This window comes from Macaca mulatta, chromosome 4 (assembly GCF_049350105.2).
Source record: "Macaca mulatta isolate MMU2019108-1 chromosome 4, T2T-MMU8v2.0, whole genome shotgun sequence".
NCBI lineage: Eukaryota > Metazoa > Chordata > Mammalia > Primates > Cercopithecidae > Macaca > Macaca mulatta.
The window spans coordinates 147,648,785-147,674,070 of NC_133409.1; the positions used below are offsets into that span (position 1 = coordinate 147,648,785).

General features: G+C 41.6%; 1 protein-coding gene and 1 pseudogene across 4 annotated transcripts in view; one reads left to right on the forward strand and one right to left on the reverse strand.

Moving 5' to 3' along the window:
• ILRUN (inflammation and lipid regulator with UBA-like and NBR1-like domains) overlaps positions 1 to 25,286 on the forward strand; it is a 114,868-nt gene that overhangs the window by 70,574 nt on the left and 19,008 nt on the right. For 2 of the 4 annotated variants that reach the window (XM_001116543.5, XM_001116536.5), the window contains one exon: positions 23,895 to 24,244. In XM_001116543.5, the coding sequence (XP_001116543.3) occupies positions 23,895 to 24,244 (350 nt within the window). Of the gene's footprint in view, positions 1 to 23,894; positions 25,231 to 25,286 lie in introns of all 4 variants that reach the window. The other 2 variants (XR_013416486.1, XR_013416485.1) reach the window with 2 other exon arrangements.
• On the reverse strand, positions 13,866 to 14,721 carry LOC100427323 (large ribosomal subunit protein uL30 pseudogene; annotated as a pseudogene).

Consider the following 25,286-nt stretch of genomic DNA (forward strand, 5'->3'; position numbering starts at 1 on the left):
TTCTTTTAGCCAGTACATCCTGTCTACCTTTCAGCAGGGCATACTAAAAAGCAAGAAACACAGTTTGGAGAAATTGAATAGCATCACAATCAGTTTTGGCAGGCATGTTGGCATTATTAGGCCAGGAATTTTAAAAAAAATCTGTAAATAGTATGCTAAGTTCTTCAATGGAAAAAGTAGACAACATGCAAGAACAGATGGATAATGTAAGCAGGGAGATGGAAATTCTAAGAAAGAATCAAAATGCTAGAGATAAACATTAACAGAAATGAAAAATGACTTTGATGAGCTTGTTAGTGACTGGACACAACTGAGGAAATCTCTGAGCTTGTGGATATGTCAATAGAAATTCCAAAACTGAAAAAGAGAGAAAAGGCTGAATAAAAATAGAACAAACCAGGTACAGTGATGTGTGTCTGTAGTCCCAGTTATTTGGGAGGCTGAGGCAGGAACATTCCTTGAGCCCAGGAGTTCAAGTCCAGCCTGGGCAACATAGTGAGACCTCATTGCTTATAAAAACAAACCCAGGGCCAGGAGCTGTGGCTACGCCTGTAATCCCAGCACTTTGGGAGGCCGAAGCAGGCAGATCACAAGGTCAAGAGATCGAGACCATCCTGGCCAACATAGTGCAACTCCATCTCTACTAAAAATACAAAAATTAGCTGGGCATGGTGGTACACGCCTGTAGTTCCAGCTACTCGGGAGGCTGAGGCAGGAGAATTGCTTGAACCCAAGAGGCGGAGGTTGCAGTGAGCCAAGATCACGCCACTGCACTCCAGACTGGCGACAGAGTGAGACTCCATTTAAAAAACAAAACAAAACAAAAACCAGAATACAGTAGCCTTCGCACCACCCTATCTAGAGTTTCACTTTCCATGGTTTCAGTTACCCATAGTCAACCACAGTCTGAAAATATCAGATGGAAAATTCCAGAAATAAACAATTCTTAAGTTTCAAATTGCATTCCATTCTCAGGGGCATTCCATCGTGCCCAGGATATGAATCATCCCTTTGTCTAGCATATCCACGTGTATGCACTATTCACTTGTTAGTCACTTAGTAGCCATCTTGGTTATCAGATCAACTGTTGGGATATTGCAGTGCTTGAGTTGAAGTAACTCCTGTTTTACTTAATAATGCCCCCAAATGCAAGAGTAGTGATACTAGCATATTGTTGACATTGTTCTGTTTTATTATCAGTTATTGTTAACCTCTTACTGTGCCTAATTGTAAGTCAAAATTTATCATAGGTATGTATGTATAGGGAAAAACATATATATAAGATTTAGTACTTTCCATACTTTCAGGCATCCACTGGGAGTCTGGGAACTTATTTTCCATGGATAAAGGAGGACTGCTGTATCCACGAACTATGGGACAACTACAAAAGGTGTAATGTAACGCATAATGGGAATAACAGAAGGAGAATAGAGAAAGGAACAGAAACACTATTTGAAGCAGTATGGCCGAAAATTTCTCCAAATTAATGTCAGACATCAAATCACAGGTCCAGGAAGCTCAGAGAATACCAAGCAGGATAATGCCCAGAAAATGACATGCCCAGTAAATGACATCTGGCATATCATACTCAAACTGCAGAAAATCAAAGATAAAGAAAAATCTTGAAAGAAGCCAAAGGGAAAAAATACCTTACCTATGGAGGAGTAACAGTAAGAATTATATATGATTTCTCCTCAGAAATGCAATTAAGAAGAGAGTGGAATGAAATATTTTGAGGCTAGGCACAGTGACTTACGCCTATAATCCCAGCACTTTGGGAGTCTGAGGCAGAATGATAACTTGAGCCCAGGAGTTCAAGATCAGCATGGCCAACATAGGATAATTAAGAAATATTATGAGCAACTCTGTGCCCACAAACTTGATAATCTAGATGTAATGGAATAATTCCTTGAAATACACAATTTGCCAAAGCTTGCTCAAGAAAACACAGACAACTTGAATAGGCTTTTTTGTCTGTTAAAGAAATTGGATCAATAATTAAACTTCTGCAACAGAAAGCACCAGGGCCAAATGAGTTTTCTGGTGAATTCTACCAAACATTTAATGAAGAATTATACTAATTCTCTTTTTATGTATTTTTTGAAACAGAGTCTTGCTCTGTTGCCCAGGCTGGTATGCAGTGATCTCAGGTCACTGCAACCTCCGTCTCCCAGGCACAAATGATCCTCTCACCTTAGCCTCCCAAGTAGCTGGGACTACAGGCCTGTGTCACCACACCTGGCTAGTTTTCTTTTGGTAGAGATGGTATTCTGCCATGTTGTCCAGGCTGGTCTTGAACTCCTGGGTCAGGCAATCTTCCTGGGATTACAGGTGTGAGCCACCACACCCAGCCTATACGAATTCTCTGCAATTTCCTTCAGAAGATAGAAGCAAATGGAATACTTCCTAACTCCTTCTGTGAGACCAACATTACCCTAATACCCAAACCAGACAAAAATTACAGGAAAACTATAAAACTATTTCTCATGAACGTAGATGCACATATCCTCGACAAAATATTAGCAGATTGAATTTCAAAAATGTGTAAAAAGGCCAGGCACAGTGGCTCACGCCTGTAATCTCAACACTTTAGGGGGCTGAGGCAGGCAGATCACCTGAGATCAGGAGTTCAAGACCAGCCTGGCCAACATGGTGAAACCTCGTCTCTAGTAAAAATTCAAAAGTTAGCTGAGCATAGTGGTGTGCACCTGTAGTCCCAGCTACTCGGGAGGCTGAGGTAGGAGAATCGTTTGAACCCGGCGGGTAGAGGTTGCAGTGAGTCAAGATTGTGTCACAGCACTCCAACCTGAGTGACAGAAACAATATTTGGAGTGAGATTCCATCTCAAAAAAAAAAAGTGTGAAAAGAATTACATGCAGGCCTGGGCGAGGTGGCTCACACCTGTAATCCCAGCACTTCAGGAGACTGAGGCTGGTGGGTCACTTGAGGTCAGGAGTTCAAGACCAGCCTGGCTGACATGGCGAAACCCTGTCTCTACTAAAAATACAAAAATTAGCTGGGTGTGGTGGTGCATGTCTGTAATCCTAGCTACTCAGTAGGCTGAGGCAGGAGAATAGCTTGAATCAGGGAGGTGGAGGTTGCGGTGAGCCGAGATCGCGCCATTGCACTCCATCCTGAGAAACAAGAGCAAAACTCCCGTCTCAAAAACAAACAAACAAACAAAAAAACAGTTAAACAGTGGGCCAAAGACCTGAACAGACATCTCACCAAAGTTGCACAGATGGCATGGCATATGAAAACTTATGAGAAGATATTCACCATTATATGTTTTCAGGACAATACAAGTTAAAACAACTATGAGATAATCACTATACACCTATTAAGATGGCCATAATCCCAAACGCCAGCAATACCAAATGCTGGCAGGAATGTGGAGCAACAGGAATTCTCATTCACTGCTGGTGGGAATGCAAAATGGTACAGCCACATTCTCTTACCCTCCCATCAGCAGCTGTGCTCTTTGGTATTTACCCAGAGATGTTGAAAACTTATATTCACACAAAAACCTGCACACACATGTTTATAGCAGCTTTATCTATAATTGCAAAAACTTGGATGCAATGAAGAAGACCTTTAGTTGGTGAGTGGACACATAAACTGTGGTACACCTGGACAATGGAGTATTACTCGGCGCTAAAAAGAAATGAGCCATTAAGCCACATGGAAGAACCTTAAATGCATATTACCAAGTGAAAGAAGCTGATCTGAAAAGGCTGCATACTGTCGGATTCCAACTCTATGACATTTTGGAAAAGATAAAACTACGGAGACAGTAAAAGGATCAGTGGTTGTCAGAACTGGGGGCAGGGAGAGATGAATAGGCAGAATACAGATTTTTAGGGCAGTGAAAAGTATTCTGAATACCACTTTTTTTTTTTTTTTTGAGACGGAGTCTTGCTCTGTCGCCCAGTCTGGAGTGCAGTGGCGTGATCTTGGCTCACTGCAACCTCCGCCTCCCGGGTTCAAGCAGTTCCCCTTTCTCAGTCTCCCGAGTAGCTGGGATTACAAGTGTGCGCCACCACACGGCTTCTTTTTATATTTTCAGTAGAGATGCGGTTTCACCATTTTGGTAAGGATGGTCTGGAACTCCTGACCTCGTGATCTTCCCACCTCGGCCTCCTAAAGTGCTAGGATTACAGGCGTGAGCCACCACACCCCGCCTGATATATTAATATAATAGGGGATACGTGTCATTGTACTTTTGTCCAAACCCATACAATGTACAACATAGAGTGAGCCCTAACATAAACTATTGATTTTGGTGATAATGGCATGTCAGTGTTGGCTCATTGATTGTAACAAATAGTACCACTGTGGTGCATTGTGGTGATAGGCAGGTTGTGCATATGTGGGGGAAATATCTGTACCTTCCTTTTGGTTTTGCTGTGAACCTAAAACTGCTGTAAAAAAAAATAAAATACGATCGGGCAAAATGGCTTATGCCTATAATTCCAGCACTTTGAGAGCCTGAGGCAGGAGGATCGCTTGAGGCCCAGGAGTTTGAGACCAGCCTGGGCAATATATCGGAAGACCCCCATCTCTACAAAAAAATTTAAAAATTAGCTGAGCATGGTGACATGCACCTGTAGTCCTAGCTACTTTGCTGGCAAAGGTGGGAAGATTGCTTGAGTTCAGGAGGTCAAGACTACAGTGAGCTGTGATAGCACCATTGCACTCCAGCCTGAGCAACAAACAGAGACCCTGTCTTGGAAAAGAGAAAAATAAAGAATCTGTTAAAAAATGCCTCTCAGCCGGGTGCAGTGGCTTACACCTGTAATCCCAGCACTTCAGGAGGCCAAGGCGGGCGGATCTTGGGGTCAGGAGATCGAGACCATCCGGGCTAACACGGTGAAACTCCGTCTCTACTAAAAATACAAAAACTTAGCTGGGCGTGGTGGTGGGTGCCTGTAGTCCCAGCTACTCGGGGGGCTGAGGCAGGAGAATGGCGTGAACCTGAGAGGTGGAGGTTGCAGTGAGCCAAGATTGTGCCACTGCACTCCAGCCTGGGTGACAGAGATTCCGTCTCAAAAAAAAAAAAAAAAAGCCTCTCAATAAGAAAAAATAATGAACAGTAAGAAATAATAACCTTTGAAGTAGGATAGGCTGGAAGGGCTTTCCCAAATATGGGAAACTTTACCAGATTTAGTCTTTTAACTAAATTAGATTCATGTTTGGTGATTGGGAGAAGACACTTCATTTCTAAATTGAAAGAAGGTGGGCAAAAGCACAAACTCTGGTTAAGCATGACTAGTACACTTTTGGCATTCTGCGGGAAAGAATGGGAGACAGATTGGAGATCACAATACTCTTTGATGAAGATTAACACCCACTGGTCATCTGTAAGAGAGTCGAGTAGCTAACCATCACCGATCAAGGTGTACAACTTCAGCATGTCTGACCAAGAGAACATGTGTATACTCTGCACCTCAGATGTGGGTGAGTGGTTTGACTGCCTTTTGTAGGACTGAGATGTCCAGATGGCCATGAGGGAGTTCTAAGTAACCCCATGAGAGATGTTGATAGAGATGTTAATTCAGCACCTACTCAGTCTGGTGCTGAATTAATGTCCCCAAAGCTCTGTGCTCACATTTGAACCAGGAAAATACCTTGGCCCATGAAGGGCGTGTGGTGGAGATGAAAAAGAAGGGATGCTTGGTAAAGTTGGATAAGACCAAAGAAATGAAGAAGATAGTGGGAAGAAATAAGAAAAAAAAGGGGGGGAAGGGAGGAGGAGGGAAAAAGAAGAAACATTTAGGAAGTTCTGCTTTGTTGCTATATTCAACTCTGACTTCTGTCAGTGAATTTGATGACTAAAGAGCTAGTGTAGTTCTTTTTGGAGAGAATGCTGAGGGGGAAAGGTTGCTGTTTTATTTGTTCTGCTGGTTCTTGCAGTGGTCCAGCTAGGTTTGTGATATAGATGGGGAGCAGTTTCCTTGAAGCCAGAAACAAAGACCATCCTCTTTCAGGAGGAGAGGGAAGAGAGAGCAGAGTTAACACAATGTATTATCTAAGATCTCTAGGAAGCAAAAGCTTTCACTAAGAGTAACTAGTTACCATCAGTAATGATGTCTTATACTTTTTGTTCATAATTGTATCCAAGATAGGGTTTGAGTTTCTTTTAAAAGACCAATGAGGCTTATATCTTACTTTGTTTTTAGTTGTTCAAAACTAACACATTAGCTCTGTAGAAGTTAAACCTCACCTTGGAAGATGTACCAGAGGAATGGGTGGTTGTTGTTTTTAAATGTTGGAATTTAAAGTTGAATTAGGTGGCCGGGCGTGGTGGCTCACACCTGTAATCCCAGCACTTTGGGAGGCCCAGGCAGGTGGATCACCTGAGGTCAGGAGTTCGAGATCAGCCTGGTAAACGGTGAAATCCCATCTTTACTTAAAAAAAAACAAAAAAACAGCCAGGTGTGGTGGCGCATGCCTGCAGTCCCAGCTACTTGGGAGGCTAAGGCAGGAGAATAGCTTGAATCCGGGAAGTGGAGGTTGTCGTGAGCCGAGATCATGCCATTACTCTCCAGCCTGGGCAATAAGAGTGAAACTTCATCAAAAAAAAAAGTGTGAATTAGGTAATTAGTTGGTAGTCTAGAATTTGACTTTCTGGTTATTTAATTAATAAATACTTGGAAGTATTTCTTGAGTATCTTATTCTACATTTTACCTTTTGATGAAAATCTCACGGGTATCAAGATGCACCAAGTATGTCCCAATTATACTGGTTGGTAAATTCACCAGAACTGGTGAAGGAGGCTGGGCACGGTGGCTCATACCTGTAATCCCAGCACTTTGGGAGGCCAAGGTGGGCTGATCCCTTGAAGTCAGGAGTTCAAGACCAACCTGACCAACATAGTGAAACCCTGTCTCTACCAAAAATACAAAAATTAACTGGGCGTGGTGACAGACACCTGTACTCCCAGCTACTTGGGAGGCTGAGGCATGAGAATCGCTTGAACCGAGGAGGCAGAGGTTGCAGTGAGCCGAGATCATGGCACTGCACTCCAGCCTGGGCAACGGAGTGAGACTCAAAAAAGCAAAACCAAAAACAAAAAGAAGTGTTGGAGGAGTAAGAATACCAGCCATTTGTCTTCCTATTTGCATACAAAATGGACAATATTTAAATGTTAAGCCTTTTTATCCAATGTTATATTTAAGTGCTTCTCAACATTAATGCCAAAATGATTTTATGCCAGCTGTGTAGATTTGCCTCTTAATGTACTGTAGCTATCATTTTGATTTCCTGCATATCCTTAAACACAATTATACTTTGAAATTTAAATTAGTAATTAAAATTCTTAAGTATAGTTTCATGCTATATTACGTTTTTTTGCGGTAGTGCTATTACCCACTCAGATTATGCTTTTTTCATAGGCTATAGAAGTTTAAATTATTAGGATAGTATTTCCATCTTTTCTGCCAGGAAATATTTTCTCCATGAGTATTAATTATTTTCTGATTAGTGGAATCCCAAAACTGACCGGGGTGGGGTGGGAGTGTTGCAAGGTATCATCAGTAAGCACTAGACCAGGAGTAAAGAAGATCTGACTTCTAATTCTAATTCTGCCACATAATAAATTACTGATTGGCCTTCAACAAATAACAGAATCACTAGGCCTCTGATGTTTTTGTTTTTGTTTTGATTAATTGTGGTAAAATAACACGTACAATTTATTGTAACCATTTCTAAGTGTACAGTTCACTGGCAATAAGTATATTCACAAGCATCACCATTATTCACCTCTAGAACTCCTTTCATCTGCAAAACTGAAACTCTGTACCCATTAATAATTCTCCATTTCCCTTCACCCCAGCCATTGGAAACCGCCATACTACTGTCTCTGATTTTGACTACCTTACATACCTCACATAAGTGGAATTATATAGTATCTGTCCATTTGGAACTAGTTTATTTCATTTAACATTATCAAGGTTCATCCATATTATAGCATGTATCAATTTCCTTACTTTTAAAGGCTGAAAAATATTTTGGTGTATGTATATACTACATTTTGTTCATTGATCTTTTTTTTTTTTTTGAGACGGAGTCTCGCTCTGTTGCCCAGGCTGGAGTGCAGTGGCCGGATCTCAGCTCACTGCAAGCTCCGCCTCCCGGGTTGACACCATTCTCCTGCCTCAGTCTCCTGAGTAGCTGGGACTAAAGGCGCCCGCCATCTTGCCCAGCTAGTTTTTTGTATTTTTTAGTAGAGACAGGGTTTCACCATGTTAGCCAGGATGGTCTCGATCTCCTGACCTTGTGATCCGCCCATCTCGGCCTCCCAAAGTGCTGGGATAACAGGCTTGAGCCACCGCGCCCGGCCTGTTCATTGATCTTTTACTGGACATTTGGGTTACTTCTACGTTTTGGCTATTGTGAATAATGCTACTGTGAATGAACATGGGTGTACAAATATCTTTTTGAGACTTTGTTTTCAGATCGTTAGGTTATATACCTAGAAGTAGAGTTGCTGGATCATTTGTCAATTCTACGTTCAATTTTTTGTGGAATCGTATTGTTTTCCATAGCAGCTGCACCATTTACATTCCCAGCAGCACACAAGGTTTCTAATTTCGCCACGCCCTCACCAACATTTGGCATTTTCTGATGTCTCTAGGAAGCAAAAGCTTTCACCAAGGGCAACTAAGCATTTTTTTTTAGTAGTAGCCATCATAATAGGTGTGAGGTGGTATCTCATTGTGATTTGGTTTGCATTTCCCCAGAGATTAGTAATGTTAAGTATCTTTTTAAGTGCTAATTGGCCATTTGTATTTTTATAGAAATGTGTATTCAAGTCTTTTGCCCATTTTGAAATCAGGTTGTGTTTTCTGTTGTTGAGTTCTAGGAGTTCTTTATATATTTGAGATACTAACCCCTTATGACATATATGATCTGTACATATTTTCTCTCATTCCATGGGTAGCCTTTTCACTCTGTTGATTGTGTCATTTGATGCACAGTTTTTGATTCTGATGTCCAATTTATTAGCTTTTGGTGTCATATCCAAGAAACCATTGCCAAATCCAATGTGATGAAGCTTTTCCCCTATGCTTTTTTCTAGGAGTTTTATAATTTTAGCTCATATGTTTAGGTCTTTGATCCATTTTGAGTTAATTTTTGTATATGGCGTAAGGTAAGGGTCCAACTTCATTCTTTTGCATGTGGATATGCAGTTTTCTCAGCATCGTTTTTTGAAAAGACTGTCCTTTCACCGTTGAGTTGTTTTGGCACCCTTGTTGAAATCATTTGACCATATACACAAGGTTTGTTTCTGGGCACTTTCTTCTATTCCGTTGGTCTATATGTCTGTCTTTCTGCCAATACCACACTAGTTTGTTTGTTTGTTTTTGAGATGGAGTCTTGCTCTGTTGCCAGGCTGGAGTGCCGTGGCGCAATCTTGGCTCACTGCAACCTCTGTCCCCACTGGGTTCAAGCGATTCTCCTGCCTCAGCCTCCTGAGTACCTGGGACCACAGTGGTACACCACAATGCCCGGCTAATTTTTTGTATTTTTAGTAGAGACGGGGGTTTCACCATGTTTGGCCAGGCTGGTCTCAAACTCCTGACCTCAAGTGATCTGCCCGCCTCGGCCTCCCGAAGTGCTGGGATTACAGGTATGAGCCACCGTGCCGGGCCACCTTGTGATAAGTTTTGACATCAGGAATAAGTTAGTCTTCTTTTTCAAAATTATTTTGACTGTTCAAAAATTTTTAGCTCTTAGTGATGCTAAGATTAAAGGATTCAGGTGGTAACAGGCTGATCCCTCCATTGCAGAGGTCTTACCCATCAATCAATATTTTGCATAGCAGTTTCATCAATTTGTGATGATTGCCTAAATCATTTCATTAGAAGTTACAAAATAGTGATTCCTTCTACTTTTATTAGCTGGAATTCTTTTGAAGTGGAGGAATCCTTTTCTTCATCAACAGTGACTTATCTTGAAATTTAATTTCTACCAGAAAGGCTGGTTAAATGCTTAATTCTTTACCTTTAATTTTCAATTGTTAGAGTAAGAACGTGATGCTCTCGTTGCTTTCAATGAAATTAATGAAGAAGAAGAATTAAAGGTTTGATTTGATTTCCCCCTTTTTGTAGGTGTTGTTATAAACTCTTAGATTCTATATATGAAACCTGTTTTAGTTCATTGCAGATAGTGGCTAAGGAATATGTATTTTTAACACATAAACCACATGATCTTGATGGAGGTGGTTGGTCTGCAGAGCAGACTCCTATAAAGTAGTGTTACGGATTTTAAAACCGTTACTGTTTTGTTGTGTATATCTTCCCTACCAAAGATGGTGTCCATTAAGAAGTTAGTGTCCAGTCTTATCAAAGGCAGATGTTATCAACATAATTTATCATTATTTTAAAATGTATTATTGTATTTGAGACAGGGTCTCACTTTGTCATCCAGGCTGGAGTGCAGTGGCACAATCATAGCTTACTGCAGCCTCAAACTTATGGGCTCAAGCAGTCCTCCCACCTCAGCCTCCTGAGTAGTTGGGACTACAGGCATATGCCATGATGCCCAGCTAATTTTTAAATTTTTTTATAGAGACGGGGTGTAGCTGTGTTGCTATTCTTGTGGGCTCAAGTGATCCTTCCTCCTTAGCCTCCTGAGAGGCTGGAGACAACAGGCATGAACCACTGTGCTCTACAATAATTTATATTTAAATTAGCAATATTAAATGTTAACATATCTTAGTAAGGAGGTCTCTTCTGCCTTCAATTTACTGTCATTGTTGTAGTTCTCCAGGTTAAATGAGACACATCTGATCCTCAGACGTTATCCTTAACAGTGACTCTAACTTCCAACAGGGCAACACAGTAAACAGTTTTTTAATGCTACTTATGTTGCTAAGTACTTTCGCATTAACAGTTTGCTCCTTATTGAGCACCTGCCTTGTGCCAGTCACCATCCTAGGGAATTTACTTATCTCCATTTTTACGGTGTCCCACCTTGACCTAATTTGATTTTTTGAATATGTGAAACATTTTATGATTCCTAAGTCAAAACTTATTTACATAATACATTTAGATGGATATATGTCCATCCCTGCCCCCTTCAGCTAGTCCCATCCTCCTGCTATAGGGTACTCATTTTTATTCATTGTTTTTTTCTTTTAGCACACACTATCAAATGTATATAAATTTGTTCCTTTTCTAATAGAAACTTATAACTACAGATATTGATCTTCATCTTACTTTTTTTTTTTTTTTTTTTGAGACAGAGTCTTGCTTTGTCACCCAGGCTGGAGTGCAGTGGTGCTATCTTGGCTCACTGCAGCCTCTGCCTCCCAGGTTCAGACGATTCTCCTGCCTCAGCCTCCCAAGTAGCTGGGACTACAGGCCCACACCGCCATGCTTGGCTAATTTTTGTATTTTCAGTAGAGATGGGGTTTCACCGTGTTGGCCAGGCTGATCTTGAACTCCTGACCTCAGGTGATCCACCCACCTCGACCTTCCAAAGTATTACAGGTGTGAGCCACTGTGCCTGGCTACTTTTTTTCACTTAATATGTATATCCTAGAGAGCACTCTTAAAAAGTGATAGAGGCCAGATGTGGTGGCTCATGCCTATCTTCCCAGCACTTTGTAATGCTGAGGCAGGAGAATCACTTCAGCCCAGGAGTTGAAGACCAGCCTGGGCAACAAAGGGAGACCCCATTTCTACAAAAAGTAAAAAATTAGTCAGGCAGGGTGGCAAGTGCCTATATGTAGTCCCAGCTACTCAAGAGGTTGAGGTGGGAGGATCACTTGAGCCTGGGAGGTCAAGGCTGCAGTGAGCCATGATTATGCCACTACACTCCATCCAGCCTGAGTGACATAGTGAGACTCTTTGTCTCAAAAAAAAGTTAATGGAAATCCTGATTTGTTCTGTGATATAGAAGAAATGAAGATCCTTCTATGTCTATATTCTGTGTACCTACTGATGGACATTTGAGTTGTTTTAAATTTCTTGCTGTTAACGAATAATGCAGTATTCTTAATTTTCCTCTAATAGCTTCTTCCTCATCTCTCTGCCCTCGTAGCAAAACTTCTTTGCAAATGTACCAGTAATAATTGTCTCCACCTCCTGATCTCTCACTCTCACAAATTCTATGTAGCTCTCTGTCCCCAGTACTCCACTGAAACAGACTGCTCTTTTCAAGCTCTCCAGTGACCTTTGTGTTGCTACATCCAATGGTTTGTCCTTAGTGATCTACTGACTTGACTTACTAGCAGCACTGGACCCAGCTGGTGACTCTGTCCTCTTGGAACACTTGTCACTAGGCTTCTAGAACACCATAGACTCCTGGTTTTCCTGTATTGTCAGGGTCGTTCCTTCTCTATCTTTTCTGATGCCCTTATTATTGAATGAATACATTTCTTCTCCTTCCTTATGGCGTCAGCTGATGGCTGAGCTGGGTGGGCCCATTTCAGGGGAGGGCAGTCATGCAAGAGGGAAGACTGTAAGGAAAGGGGTGATGGGGTCTCTGCATCTATGAGCTGGGAGGAGGAGGAGGAGGAGGAGGAGAGGAAGGCATCTGGGTTCAAAGATCACCAGGAACAAGCCTGTAGTCTTGACAAAATCAGATTATTGAAATGATGCAGTGAGTGAAGGCACTTCAGAGTAACTGTGGAATGCCGTGGAACAGGAAGGAGGAGGGAAGCATCTTTTGTAGGGCTTGGGTTCTAGCTAAAGGATTCTGAGGAAGCTTTAAGGGATGCTTGGTGGGACAGGGGTCAGTTCTGGATTGGTTGCTGTTTCTGAGACAGGATTAGGTAAAACAGGAATAATTAGGGTTTAGGTGTTGACATGAAGCAAGGGCAGTTTAGCAACTGGGTATCCTCAGTAGTAGATGGCTATAGCAAACCAGGTCTGGAAGCATTATTGCTACTAAGGCAGTAGCCACACACAGAGAGGGTCATTAGGACATTTTACTGCTGCTGCATGACCTTGGGAGAAATAATATTCCCTCTTAACTTTGTACTTGTCTTTATCTGTGTCTGTCCTCCCAGTCCAATTATGGGAGAGTTGCTTTTTCCTTTTTCATTCTGAACAGATTTTCATTTTTCAGCCCCAGCCAGGTTTTTACTCTTTTAATTCCATGGCACTGATTTCCTGGATTTGGGAAGCAGGGATCCTTGTTTCCTAAGATTTGAGGGAAATAAATAAGTGATTAAATGATTGCTGTACTCTTCCCTCCCCGTGTTTAAAGGAAAACCTCGTATTTTTTAAATAGGGCATAATGTGGAAAAATTGTGAAATAGGAATAGTTTCTTTGTTGTTTCCCCTTCAGTTCTCCTTTCAGTGCGTTTCTTAGGCTTATCTTCTCTCCTGTGTGAAATTGTGCCCATTGGTTGATCTGATTTGTTGCTCTGATGATTAGATTTAAGGTTTTTTGAGGGGCATTTGCATTTTAAAAGGAAATTCCTGGGTATAATACTAAATACTAAGGAACAAGTTTCTAATGCACATTTGAGGCAAGAGGTGGTAAAGTGAGAATGGGTAAGGATGCGAAGTTTCCAGAGGTTGTCCTTCAGCAGTGCTCTGCTGCTGGTGGGGTCTAAGCCTCAGAAATCAGAAGTCACTGAGAAGGTAATGAACTGGAGCCTGTCTCTACCCTTTTCCCCTTTAGGTGCTGAGGTGTAGGTGGCATGTTGATAGATGGGGTGAAAGAATCTGAGTGCCCACACATGTGTCAGGGGAGCGTGGCTACTGTGCTGAGTAAATTATGTGGCAGTGCAGACTAGAAGTTGAGACTAGAGATCAGCACCAGGACAACTGGAAGTTCCTTCTTTTCACAATGGTATGCACACACTGCTACCTTAGCAGTTCTAAGAGACACACGGAAAGATGTCAAGACCTGCTCATGATACTGACTTTTTTTTTTTTTTTTTCCAATTTGAGAGCATGTACTGTTTATTAACTGGCTATATTAGAAAAATAATCATGGTAGATGCCTTAGTTCATTCTTCTAATAAGCCTGTTGATCTGGTCTACCCTGTTTCCACCATCTCCACCTTCTACAAAATGGGTAGTTTTTTCTTCATTCCACTTCATGCAGAAGATAATTTGAAGGGCCACAGGAAGTTATTTGCTTCTTTGAAGCATTTTCCAACAGTATAAATCTCATGATCAAATCCTCCATGCAGGTGATGCCATATTTACCAAGAGGTCGAGCAATCAAGGTGTTGTCTGTCAGAGCAATTCACTTCTTACTGATTTTGCCATAACCATGCTTGTAGATTAGTTCATTTACTGACTTCAGATTTGGGTACTCCTATGCAGTATATGGTTCTGCAATCCTCAGCATGTTAATTGAAGCCTGTTGAACTTCACAAAGGTTCCATTAAAGATTTGATGAAGGCAAAGAAGCTGCAACATGTTTCAGACCTTTGGGTTCACACCATTGATACCTCTGATCCTGATGATAAATGCCAGTTTGGGTTCTGCAGGTACATAGAAGTTGCTAGCTTTTCTTGCTATCCTCGCCATTTGAATTTCAGTTCTGTGCATCTGCCTATATTCCTTGTGACAGTGCTTTGCTTTTTCATAGATAAGCTTCCTCCTTGCCTTTCAAAGCATCTTTTGGGCAAACTTTTTTCTCAAGCAATTGATCTTCAGCTCTGCAGAATTCCTTCGCTTTTTCTTAAGAGTTTCTGGCACAGCAGGAACCTTCTTCTCTTTGACACCCTCCGTGGTTCAAGCCTGAAAAGAGCATAATACTGACTTTTGCACTGCCTACTGTTGGGACATGTTTCAGTCCACTTTCAAGCCTTTCTCACTGAAGCTAGACAGTACATAGCCAGCTTTTCTATAGAGATGAAATATGAGCCTGCAGCTTATAGCTCAGCAGTGGACTGCAGCCAGACCCCTTTTGTTTCTTAATCCTCAGGGGAAATATGAGGTTCCTGTTCTGCTTTGAAGATCGGTTGATCTTCCTTCCTAAAGGATTTGAACCCACAACCTCCAAATCTGGAAGTGGCCTCCACCATAATCTTCATGTTGACCTTCACCAGGCTTTGCCTTCTGACACCAGGGCATTCATGTCTCACAACTCCCAGGCACAAGGAGTGGTGGTTGCTCTAAAGATCAGAAGCGTCCGGGAGTTTAGTCTTAGCTATACCTTTAACTACTGGGAGATGTCCATGTACATTAGATTTTTGAAAGTGGTGCTTTCCCAAGTCCCCTGACCTTTCCCCTTGGGAAGCCCAGAACCAAGTGGAGGCCTGTTGATGAAGCAGTGTATTGTTTGGTTTAAGTGGTTTCTCTTTACAACTGCTGGTTAGAAGCAGGCTCTGGGATTAGTCAAGCAGCCTCAGCCCAACATCCACATCAAGATGATGGTGGTTCAGTTGTACGGTCATTGATGTAACCCTAGTATGAAGACTGTTAACTGACCTGTAATGTTTTACTGGGAAAGGGAGCGTTTCCCTGCAGATAGGACTGGCTTCTGTCTTCAGCTGATAAAACAGTGTTTTTGAGGCTTCTGAAGGACTTGGGCACATGATGGTTCCCTGTTTTTGCCCTACTACAACCTTGTTCTACCCCTTGCTAGATATCAAAGCACTCTCTTTTGCTAGTCAGTTCTCTCCATAGAGAGTGGTCTTCATCTCTTTTGCAGTTTTTGTTTTTGTTTATGTTTGAGATGAAGTCTCGCTCTGTGTTCCAGGCTGGAGTGCAGCGGCATGATCTCAGCTCACTGCAACCTCCCCCTCCCAGGTTCATGCGATTCTCCTGCCTCAGCCTCCCCAGTAGCTGGGATTACAGGTGTGTGCCACCATGCCTGGCTAATTTTTGTATTTTTAGTAGAGACAGGGTTTCACCATGTTGGCCGTACTGGTCTCGAGCTCCTGACCTCAGATAATCCGCCCACCTCAACCTCCCAAAGTTCTGGGACTACAGGTGTGAGCCACCATGCCTGCCCTCTATTGCAGTTTTACCTGTTAATTTCTGAAATATGATTTTCTAATACTGCACCAATTTTTTTAGTGGACTTTATATTTTGTAATCATTAGGTTTACAGAGAAGTTGCAAATACATTCTTATATACCCAGTTTTTCCTATTGTTATCACCTTATCATAGTACACTTGTTAAAGACATCAACATTGGTATATTACTATTAATTGAACTCCAGACTTTATTTGGATTTCACCAATTTTTTCACTAATGACCTCTTTCTATTCCAGAATCCAATCTAGGCTACCACATTACACTTAGTTGTCATGTGTCCCCATCTCCTCTAGTCTGTGACAATTTCTCAGTCTTTCAGTGTTTTTCATGACCCTTGACTGTCTTAAGGAATACTGGCAAGTATCCTGTAGAATGATGTGTAATCTGAGCTTGTCTGATGTTTTCCTCATGATTAGACTGATGTTATGGGTTTCAGGAAGAATACCACAGAGGTAAAGTACCCTATCAAGGATGCTTGATATTCATCTAATATCATTGGTGATGCTAATCCTAATGGCTTGGTTAAGTAGTATGTTTGCTGGGTTTTTCTATTGTAGAGTTACTGTTTTTCCTTTTCCCTATTAAATTTTTTGGAAGCAAATTGTAAGGCTAGCCCACTCTCAAGGAGGGAATGGGAGATGTATGACATGTATGGAATTAAGCTCTACCTCTTGGAAACAGGGAGTATCTACATATATTGTTTGGAATTCCTCTGTGAGGAAGTTTGTCTCTTCTCTCCCACTTATGTGTATAACACATGTATCTTATTTTTTTGGAATGGAGTCTCGCTCTGTTGTCCAGGCTGGAGTGCAGTGGCGCGACCTCTGCTTACTGCAAGCTCTGCCTCCTGGGGTTCCCGCCATTCTCCTGCCTCAGCCTCCCAAGTAGCTGGGACTACAGGCTCCCGCCACCATGCCCGGCTAATTTTTTGTATATTTAGTAGAGATGGGGTTTCACCGTGTTAGCCAGGATGGTCTCGATCTCCTGACCTGGCGATCCACCTACCTTGGCCTCCCACAGTGCTGGGATTATAGGCATGAGCCACTGTACCCAGCTAGGATTCATGTATATTTATTTTATACTTTGGATTGTGACTTAAAACTATGTTATTTATTATGTTGCTCAAATTGTTCCAGCTTTGGCCAGTGGGAGTTCTTTCTGGTTGGTTTTTATGTGCCTGTGATATGCCCTTATCCTTTTGTTCTTTGACCACTTTCTTTCTGGTACTATAGGATGTTCCAGATTCATCTTGTATTTTCCGTGCCCAAGCCGTAGAATCAGCCATTTGTCCAAGGAGCTCTTGTGCTTTTTATTGGAGAATCCTATATAGAAACCAAAATCTGGGCACTGGGTGTGTTCATTGCTACTGGGGTGTCATAACTTCTAGTCCTTCTTGGCAAACAGAGCCAGATAATACATGTATGCACACTGACTTTTGTATATAGACATATCTACAACTGATTCTGTATTTCTTCATCTATCATAACCAGGAACTTATATTGACATCTCTGACTTTAATTCAGTACCACAGCATTCATTTTTATAATGCCTTCCTTTCTTGCTTATCTATAATATCTTCAAAAGTGAGAAACCTTGTTCCCACTATCTAACATCCTTTTACTTCTTTGTTCAGCCCCAGTACACATGGACAGCAGTTTCAGAATTATATCCCATCAGAAACAAATTTACCATTTGGGAATGTTGCACTGATTTTTACAATTTTATTTTACTGGAGAAATTATGGATGTGTGTATATGCTGATTATGATGTGATTTGACCGTGATGCTAGCTTTTACATGTATGCAGACATTTTTTATCTGACCATAATCTATAATGTCTTTGTATGTCAGTATGAATCATTAAGATTTACGGATGTGGGCTCCAAGTTAAACATTTTCCTTTTATTCTCTTACATTTATTTTAAAAATTTGATTGGTTTTGGTTTTGTTGTTGTTGTTGTTACTTTTTTTTTTTTTTTTGGAGACAGAGTCTGACTCTGTCATCCAGGCCAGAGTGCAGTGACACAATCTCAGCTCACTGCAACCTCCACCTCCTAGGTTCAAGTGATTCTCATGCCTCAGCATGCTGGGTAGCTGAGACTACAGGTGCACACCAGCACGTGTGGCAAATTTTTGTATTTTTAGTAGGGATGGGGTTTCACCATATTGCCCAGGCTGGTCTGGAACTCCTGACCTTAAGTGATCCACCTACTTTGGCCTCCCAAAGTGCTGGCATTACAGGCATGAACCACCGTGCCTGGCCTCTTTTACACTTATAGTCCAAGATTAAGAAATAGGAAAGCTATGTTCTCTCTTTAGTAATTTATGATGTATTTCTGCAAAAGGAAGTTTATACTATAATAAGGAGGTTTTGTCATCTGTAAAAGGGACAAGTTGAATGAGATAACATTTACAGTACTTTCTAGCTCTAATGTTCTGTCTCTGATGCTTTTTATTTTTATTATTATTATTTTTTGAGACAGGGTCTTACTGTGTTGCTCAGGCTGAAGTGCAGTGGTACAACCTCGACCTCCCAAGCTTAGGCTATCTTCCCACCTCAGCCTCCCAAGTAGCTGGGTCTACAGGCATGTGCCACCATGCCTGGCTAATTTTTGTATTTTTTGTGGAAACAGTGTTTGACCATGTTCCCTAGGCTGGTGTTGCCATAGGCTGGTCTCAAACTCCTGAGCTCAAGCGATCTGCTCACCTTGGCTTCCCAAAGTGCTGGGATTACAGATGTGAGCTGCTATGCCTGGCCTCAGGTGCTTTAAAAGAAAATCTCCTTCAGGCCAGACATTTTAAAATCGGGGTCTCCGTTTGCTTTCTGAGTCCTCATTGTGTTCTCATGGCACATGATTCTACCTCCTTGGCTACTTCTTTGGGACATTTTGTGGTCCATTCTTCCTGTTGGTGCCAAAGATCATATGTCTGTGGGTAAAGATAGTGTGGCTTGTGAAATGGGACTGATTTAACCATAGCTTTAGCTCCCTGGGTACTTGGGTTCCCACATTCCTGTTAGGTGTGAGTTTTTAAAGCTATACTAAAAGCTGGGTGTTCTCAGTCTGCTTTAACTTGAATTATGACCTTGAGCCCATCACTTTTACCTCTAGACTTCACATTTTTAAAATCTAGAAAATGAAGCAGTTTCACTGGATGATCTCTTACACTTGTGGTTTTATTATAACAGATGGTAAAATATCTGGCTAGCAGCCAGTTCTTATCTCAGTAATCAAAGCATTCTGGTAAGAATTGGGAATGGTCATTGTCTGTGAAACAAGCTTATTAGGCCATCTTTACCTTTTCTTTATTTTGTCATTTGTTTGATTAAAAATAATACAGTAGGCAGGGGGTGAACACATTCTGGAATGTAAGGTCTGGAAGTGGTACAGGATGACTGAGATTGTACCATGTAGAAGGTGTATTTTGCTGTTCATGATAACCCATTGCAGCAGTAACTTAGGAGGGTCAGAACTGATATTTATTGTTGGTATTTATAAATCAGTGGCTTCTCAAATGACTTTCCTTTTATAGCAACTATGTAGATCGTGTACAGAGCTGAGCAATAGCCAATGCAAAGAGAGGGGGAGGTGGCTTAAGTATGATAAGTTCTGGTGAGTCATACTAAAGACATTTTTGGCCAGTGCAGTGGCTTATACCTGTAATCCCATTACTTGGAGAGGCTGAACCAGGAGGATCGCTTGAGCCCAGGAGTTTAACAACCTGGGCAACATAGTAAGACCTCATCTCTACTAAAAATTTAATTAAAAAAAAAAAGACATCAAAAATAAAGAAAGAGAGAGACAGAGACAGACAGACAGACAGAAAGAAAGAAAGAAAGAGAAGGGAGGGAGGGAGGGAGGGAAGGAGGGGAAAGGAAAGAAAGGAGAGGGGGAGAGGGAAAGAAGTCTCACTATGTTGTCCAGAATGGTCTCAAACTCCTGGGCTCAAGTGATCCTCCTGCCTCAACCACCCAGAGTGCTGGAATTACAGGTACTAGCCACTGCACCCAGCCTAATGATGCTTTAGTTCTAAAGAGGGAAAAGGGGTGGTGGTAGGTCATTAGTCTTATTTATGGATAATAGCTTTCTCATAAGCATTTAGTTTCCTGAGCTAAGAAAATGAAGCATATGACCTGTGGCTGAGTAGCTGTGTGCCAAATGTATCGTGTACTTACAAAAGAATTTATTTTTAAAACAGATGGGTGGTAGACGAGAAGTAGGAGTAAAACTACAGGTTGAGTGAGTATCCCTTATCTGAAATGCTTGAGACCAGAATTGTTTCAGATTTTAGATTTTTTTTGATTTTTGAATATTTGTGTTATATCAGTTCATCAGCCCTAATCCAAAAATCCAAAATCTGAAATGAATCAATGAGCTTTTCTTTTCAGTGTCAGATTGGTGGTCACAAAGTTTTGGATTTTCAAATTAGGAATACTCAGCCCGTATTGTAAGACAGGGCATATCTGTTTGGGAAAAGCAAATAGTAGAATGAAGGAATGCTATCTTTTGTTGGAAAGCTAGGATAGGAGAGCATGGAATGATTCGTCCTCAGACTGCCTGCTATTGGATTGACCCACTTCATTGGATTGATTTATGAGATTGAGCTTTGAACACAGGTCCTCTGATGCACTGTTCCTAGCACTGTCCCAGATTTTCAAGGGAAGTGGCACACTACACGTGCAGTGTTGTCAAGAGGTTTAACTTTTATGATGCTAGTTTACATGAGGATTTATATTTTCTTTAATGATAAGTGTATCTGGAATGTGAGTCATGCTAGTGCTGCTGGTGGCTTTAATTTCTTCTTCTCAGAGGAGAAAGAAGTTGCTAATTCCAGGAGTGAACAGCAGATGTCACTGCATCTCCACTTACTAGGGCCTGACTCTTAGCTGTTTGGATACAGCCAGTTCTTAATACAGCTCCCAAACCTCTAAGTTTTTATGGTTGTGTGATACCCTGAGATTCTCTTTTTGTTTTTGTTTTTGTTTTTTTTGAGACAAGCTCTCACTCTGTCATCCAGGCTGGAGTGCAGGGGCACAATCTTGGCTCACTACAACCTCCACCTCCCAGGTTCAAGCGATTCTCCCATCTCAGCCTCCCGAGTAGCCGGGACTACAGGCATGCCCCTCCACACCCAGCTAATTTTTGTATTTTTAGTAGAGACAGGGTTTCGCCATGTTGGCCAGGCTGGTCTCGAACTCCTGACCTCAACTGATCCACCCACCTCGGCCTCCCAAAGTGTTGGGATTACAGGCATGAGCCACCATGCCCAGCCAGGCTGCCTTCTTCTGATATACAGCCCAAATTAAAAATTTAGAATAAGCACAGCCTAAGAGAGTTTTCCTTAGTTTCCTTCACTACTTGTTTTTAGTGTTTGTTCTAGGATTATATTATCTCTATTTCTAGGTAGCTAACTGGTGGAATGTATTTGCATTTTTCTATCAACCTTTCAACAGTTATTTAGGAGCCTAGACAATTTTTTGTATTTGTTTTGAGTAGGGTTCACACAGTTAAAAGCTTCTTGGCCTTTCTGTGTTTTGCTTTTTGAAAACCTTCCAGCAGGAATGTGTGTGTCTCTGTTCTCTGGAGTGAGGTGCTGAACATCAAAGGAAACTGCTACTTTCTTATTTTATTTGAACCCTTAGCTTTGGCACTTGAGCAAATCAAGAACTGAACTATGACCAAATGTCCTATGGTGCATCTATTTAAAAATACATGTATGGTTTAATTGTGGATAGGTGGTAGGGTTTCCCTCTATAGTCATGGACTGCATAATGATGTTTTGATCAATGATGGTAGTCCCATAAAATTATAATGGAGCTGAAAAATTCCCATTACCTAGTGACACTGTAGCTTCCATAACATTGTAGTTTATTTTTTTAATGAATTTGGTGTAGCCTAATTGCACAGTGTTTATGAAGTCTACATTAGTGTTCAGTAATGTCCACATTCACTCGCTGACTCACCCAGATCAACTTCCAGGCTTGAAAGCTCCATTCATAGTAAATTCCCTAGACAGGTATATCATTTTTTATCTTTCATATCATATATTTTATTATTCTATGTTTAGATTTTTGTTGTTGTTGTTTGTTTACTTATTTTGAGATGGAGTCTCGCTCTGTCACCTAGGCTAGAGTGCAGTGGCACAATCTCGGCTCCACCTCCCAGGCTCAAGCAGTTCTCCTGCCTCAGCCTCTTGAGTAGCTGGGATTATAGGCACCTGCCACCACGCCCAGCTAATTTTTTTTTTTTTTTTTTTTTTTTTGAGACGGAGTCTTGCTCTGTCGCCCAGGCTGGGGTGCAGTGGCCGGATCTCAGCTCACTGCAAGCTCCACCTCCCGGATTTACGCCATTCTCCTGCCTCAGCCTCCTGAGTAGCTGGGACTACAGGCGCCCGCCACCTCGCCCGGCTAGTTTTTTGTATTTTTTAGTAGAGATGGGGTTTCACCGTGTTAGCCAGGATGGTCTCGATCTCCTGACCTCGTGATCCACCCGTCTCGGCCTCCCAAAGTGCTGGGATTACAGGCTTGAGCCACCGCGCCCGGCCGCCCAGCTAATTTTTAAATTTTTAGTAGAGACGGAGTTTCACTATGTTGGCCAGGCTGGTCTCGAACTCCTGACCTCAAGTGATCTGCCTGCTTCCACCTCCCAAAGTGTTGAGATTACAGGCGTGAGCTGCCACACCCGTCCGTAATTTATTTATTTATTTTTTTTAAGACAGAGTCTTGCTGTGTTGCCTGGGCTGGAGTGCGTTGGTGCAATCACAGATCACTGCAGCCTGTACCTCCTGGGCTCAAGCAATCCTCCCACCTCTGTCCCCCAAGTAGCTAGGACTATAGGCGAGCACCACCACAGTCAGCTAATATTTAAATTTTGGTAGAGACAGGGTCTGTCTCTACCAGGTCACCCAGGCCAGTCTCAAACTTCTGGTCTGAAGTGATCCTCCTGCCTAGACCTCCCAGAGTGCCCGCGATTATAGGCATGAAAAATTGCACCTGGCCTTAGATATGTTTAGATACACACATACTTACTATTGTGCTACAGTTGACTACAGTATTCAATATAGTAACGGTATAGTAACATACTGTAGAGATTTGTAGCCTAGGAGCAATAGGCTATACCATCTAGCCTAGGTGTGTAGTAGGCTCTACCATCTAGGTTTGTACACTCTATGATGTTCACACAGTGATGAAATTACCTGATGATACATTCCTCAGAACATACCTTCTTCATTAAGCAATGCATGACTGTATGACAGAAAAGCAAAGCAGGTGTTAAATTGGGTATTTTAGAAATACATCAAATTCTTGGTGGTTTTTGGTCAAATTGCCAGGGTGATAGTATCTTCCATTTTGTCTAGAGAAGTGCTGGTCCTGGCGTAATTATTAATAGGTCCCTCTTTCACTCTCATTTGTCCTAGTTTGGACAACCTATGGTCATTCTAAATTGCTCCCAAAGGGAAGAGCGTTGGTAAAGTTGTAATTCTCGTAATTGTAAGCATTTTAAAACTCCAGAACTATGCCAGTCCTGAATTTTCTGAGTTAAAAAATACGTGTAAAATAAAGTGAAAAACCACAAAGAGGTATTAATTCTAGGAAGAGTAACTTTTGATTTCTATCTATTGATCGTTCTCTGGAATAATGATTTCCAAAGATGACGGTGCATTGGCATCAACTGGTAAGCTTTTTATAAATAGAGTTTCATGGATCTTACCACAGACCTCTGCTGAATTTATACTAGAATTTGAATTTGACATTACCAAAAATGTAGCTATGCATGCAATGCAAATGTACCAGGCAGCTTTGTTAGCAAGCTTTTAAAACTAGCATATAGAAGAATGTTTCATTCTATGGTTTGGATAATGTTTGGAGTTTTTGGTGGTGGCTATCTTGGGCCATAAGGGTAAGCCTAGCATTGACATGAGTTATCTTTTTGTTTCAGATGTCATCTGGGTGATTCTCAGTGTGGAGGTGGGTGGACTTTTAGGAGTAACGCAGCAGCTGTCATCTTTTGAAACGGAGTTCAACACACAGCCGCATCGTAAGGTAGAAGGAAACTTCAACCCTTTTGCCTCTCCCCAAAAGAACCGACAATCAGATGAAAACAACTTAAAAGACCCTGGGGGCCCCGAGTTCGACTCGATCAGCAAAAACACTTGGGCTCCTGCTTCTGACACATGGGCTCCTGCTCCTGACCAAACTGAGCAAGACCAGAATAGACTGTCACAGAACTCTGTAAATCTGTCTCCCAGCAGTCACGCAAACAACTTATCAGTAGTGACTTACAGTAAGGTAGGTGCCCTTGGAGAAGAGAAGGGGTAGGTGGTGGGCCTTGGGACTTGTGATACCCCTTCATGGCAAACCTAGAATCCTAGACTGCCGCTCCCCAGAGGAGGTTCTTTAAGACTGCTCAGCTCTCCTGCCAACAGCAACAACGCAAAAGCTCATCCCTTCTCCCCTTTCCCCACCCCCATCTTCATGTCCTGTGGATGTTGCTTCATCCACATTTATAATTTACTCCTGTCTCTCTGCTATAGTTTGGGTGTTGAAAGAGTGAAGTTCTTTACCTTTAGTATTTAAAAAAAAAGAAAGAATGTTGCTCAATTATTTATTCTAAATATTGTTGTTGGGCTTTGCTTTATTTACCCTGTTGGCATGTCTTCTTGTTGATGTCTTTTCAGTCTTTTATGGCCCATCGACTTCTTATCCACAATCCAGAGAGGCCCCAGTGATATTTTGACTTTTCAAATATGGTGAATAAGTGAGAGAATTGTTTGTAGAGTTAACTGTGATTTTAAATATTCTGATTGTTGTGAGGCAGTCTTCTAGGTGTTTGATTTCTTGATCTGTTTTCCTCTATGCCAGTTGATTAGTGTCTTCCATAGTTTGCTAAGGTGATGATGGTTCCTGGTTGTTGATTTTGGTTGGTTGAATAAAGCCCTGATGCTGGGAGTTCATTGTTGTAGGTGGTTCATGTGGTGGAGTCCTGTGAGCATTCCTGTGTATTCTTCTCTGAATAATAATGCTGCATATTAAGCCTAGCATCCTACCCCTATTACCTCATAAACTGTTATGTCTGTCCTGGCTTCAATTCATGTTGGCATTCACCTTAAATTTTAAAAATAAAGTTTATGTTTATTTGAGGGGCAAGTGACTATGTTGTAAGAATGATATTTTTCTGACCGGTAGTTTTATTTTATTTTTATTTTTATTTTTTATTTTTTCCAAGATGGGGTCTTGCTCTGTCACCGAGGCTGGAGTGCAGTGACGTAATCTTGGCTCACTGCAACTTCCGCCTCCCGGGTTCAAGAGATTCTCCTACCTCAGCCTCCCA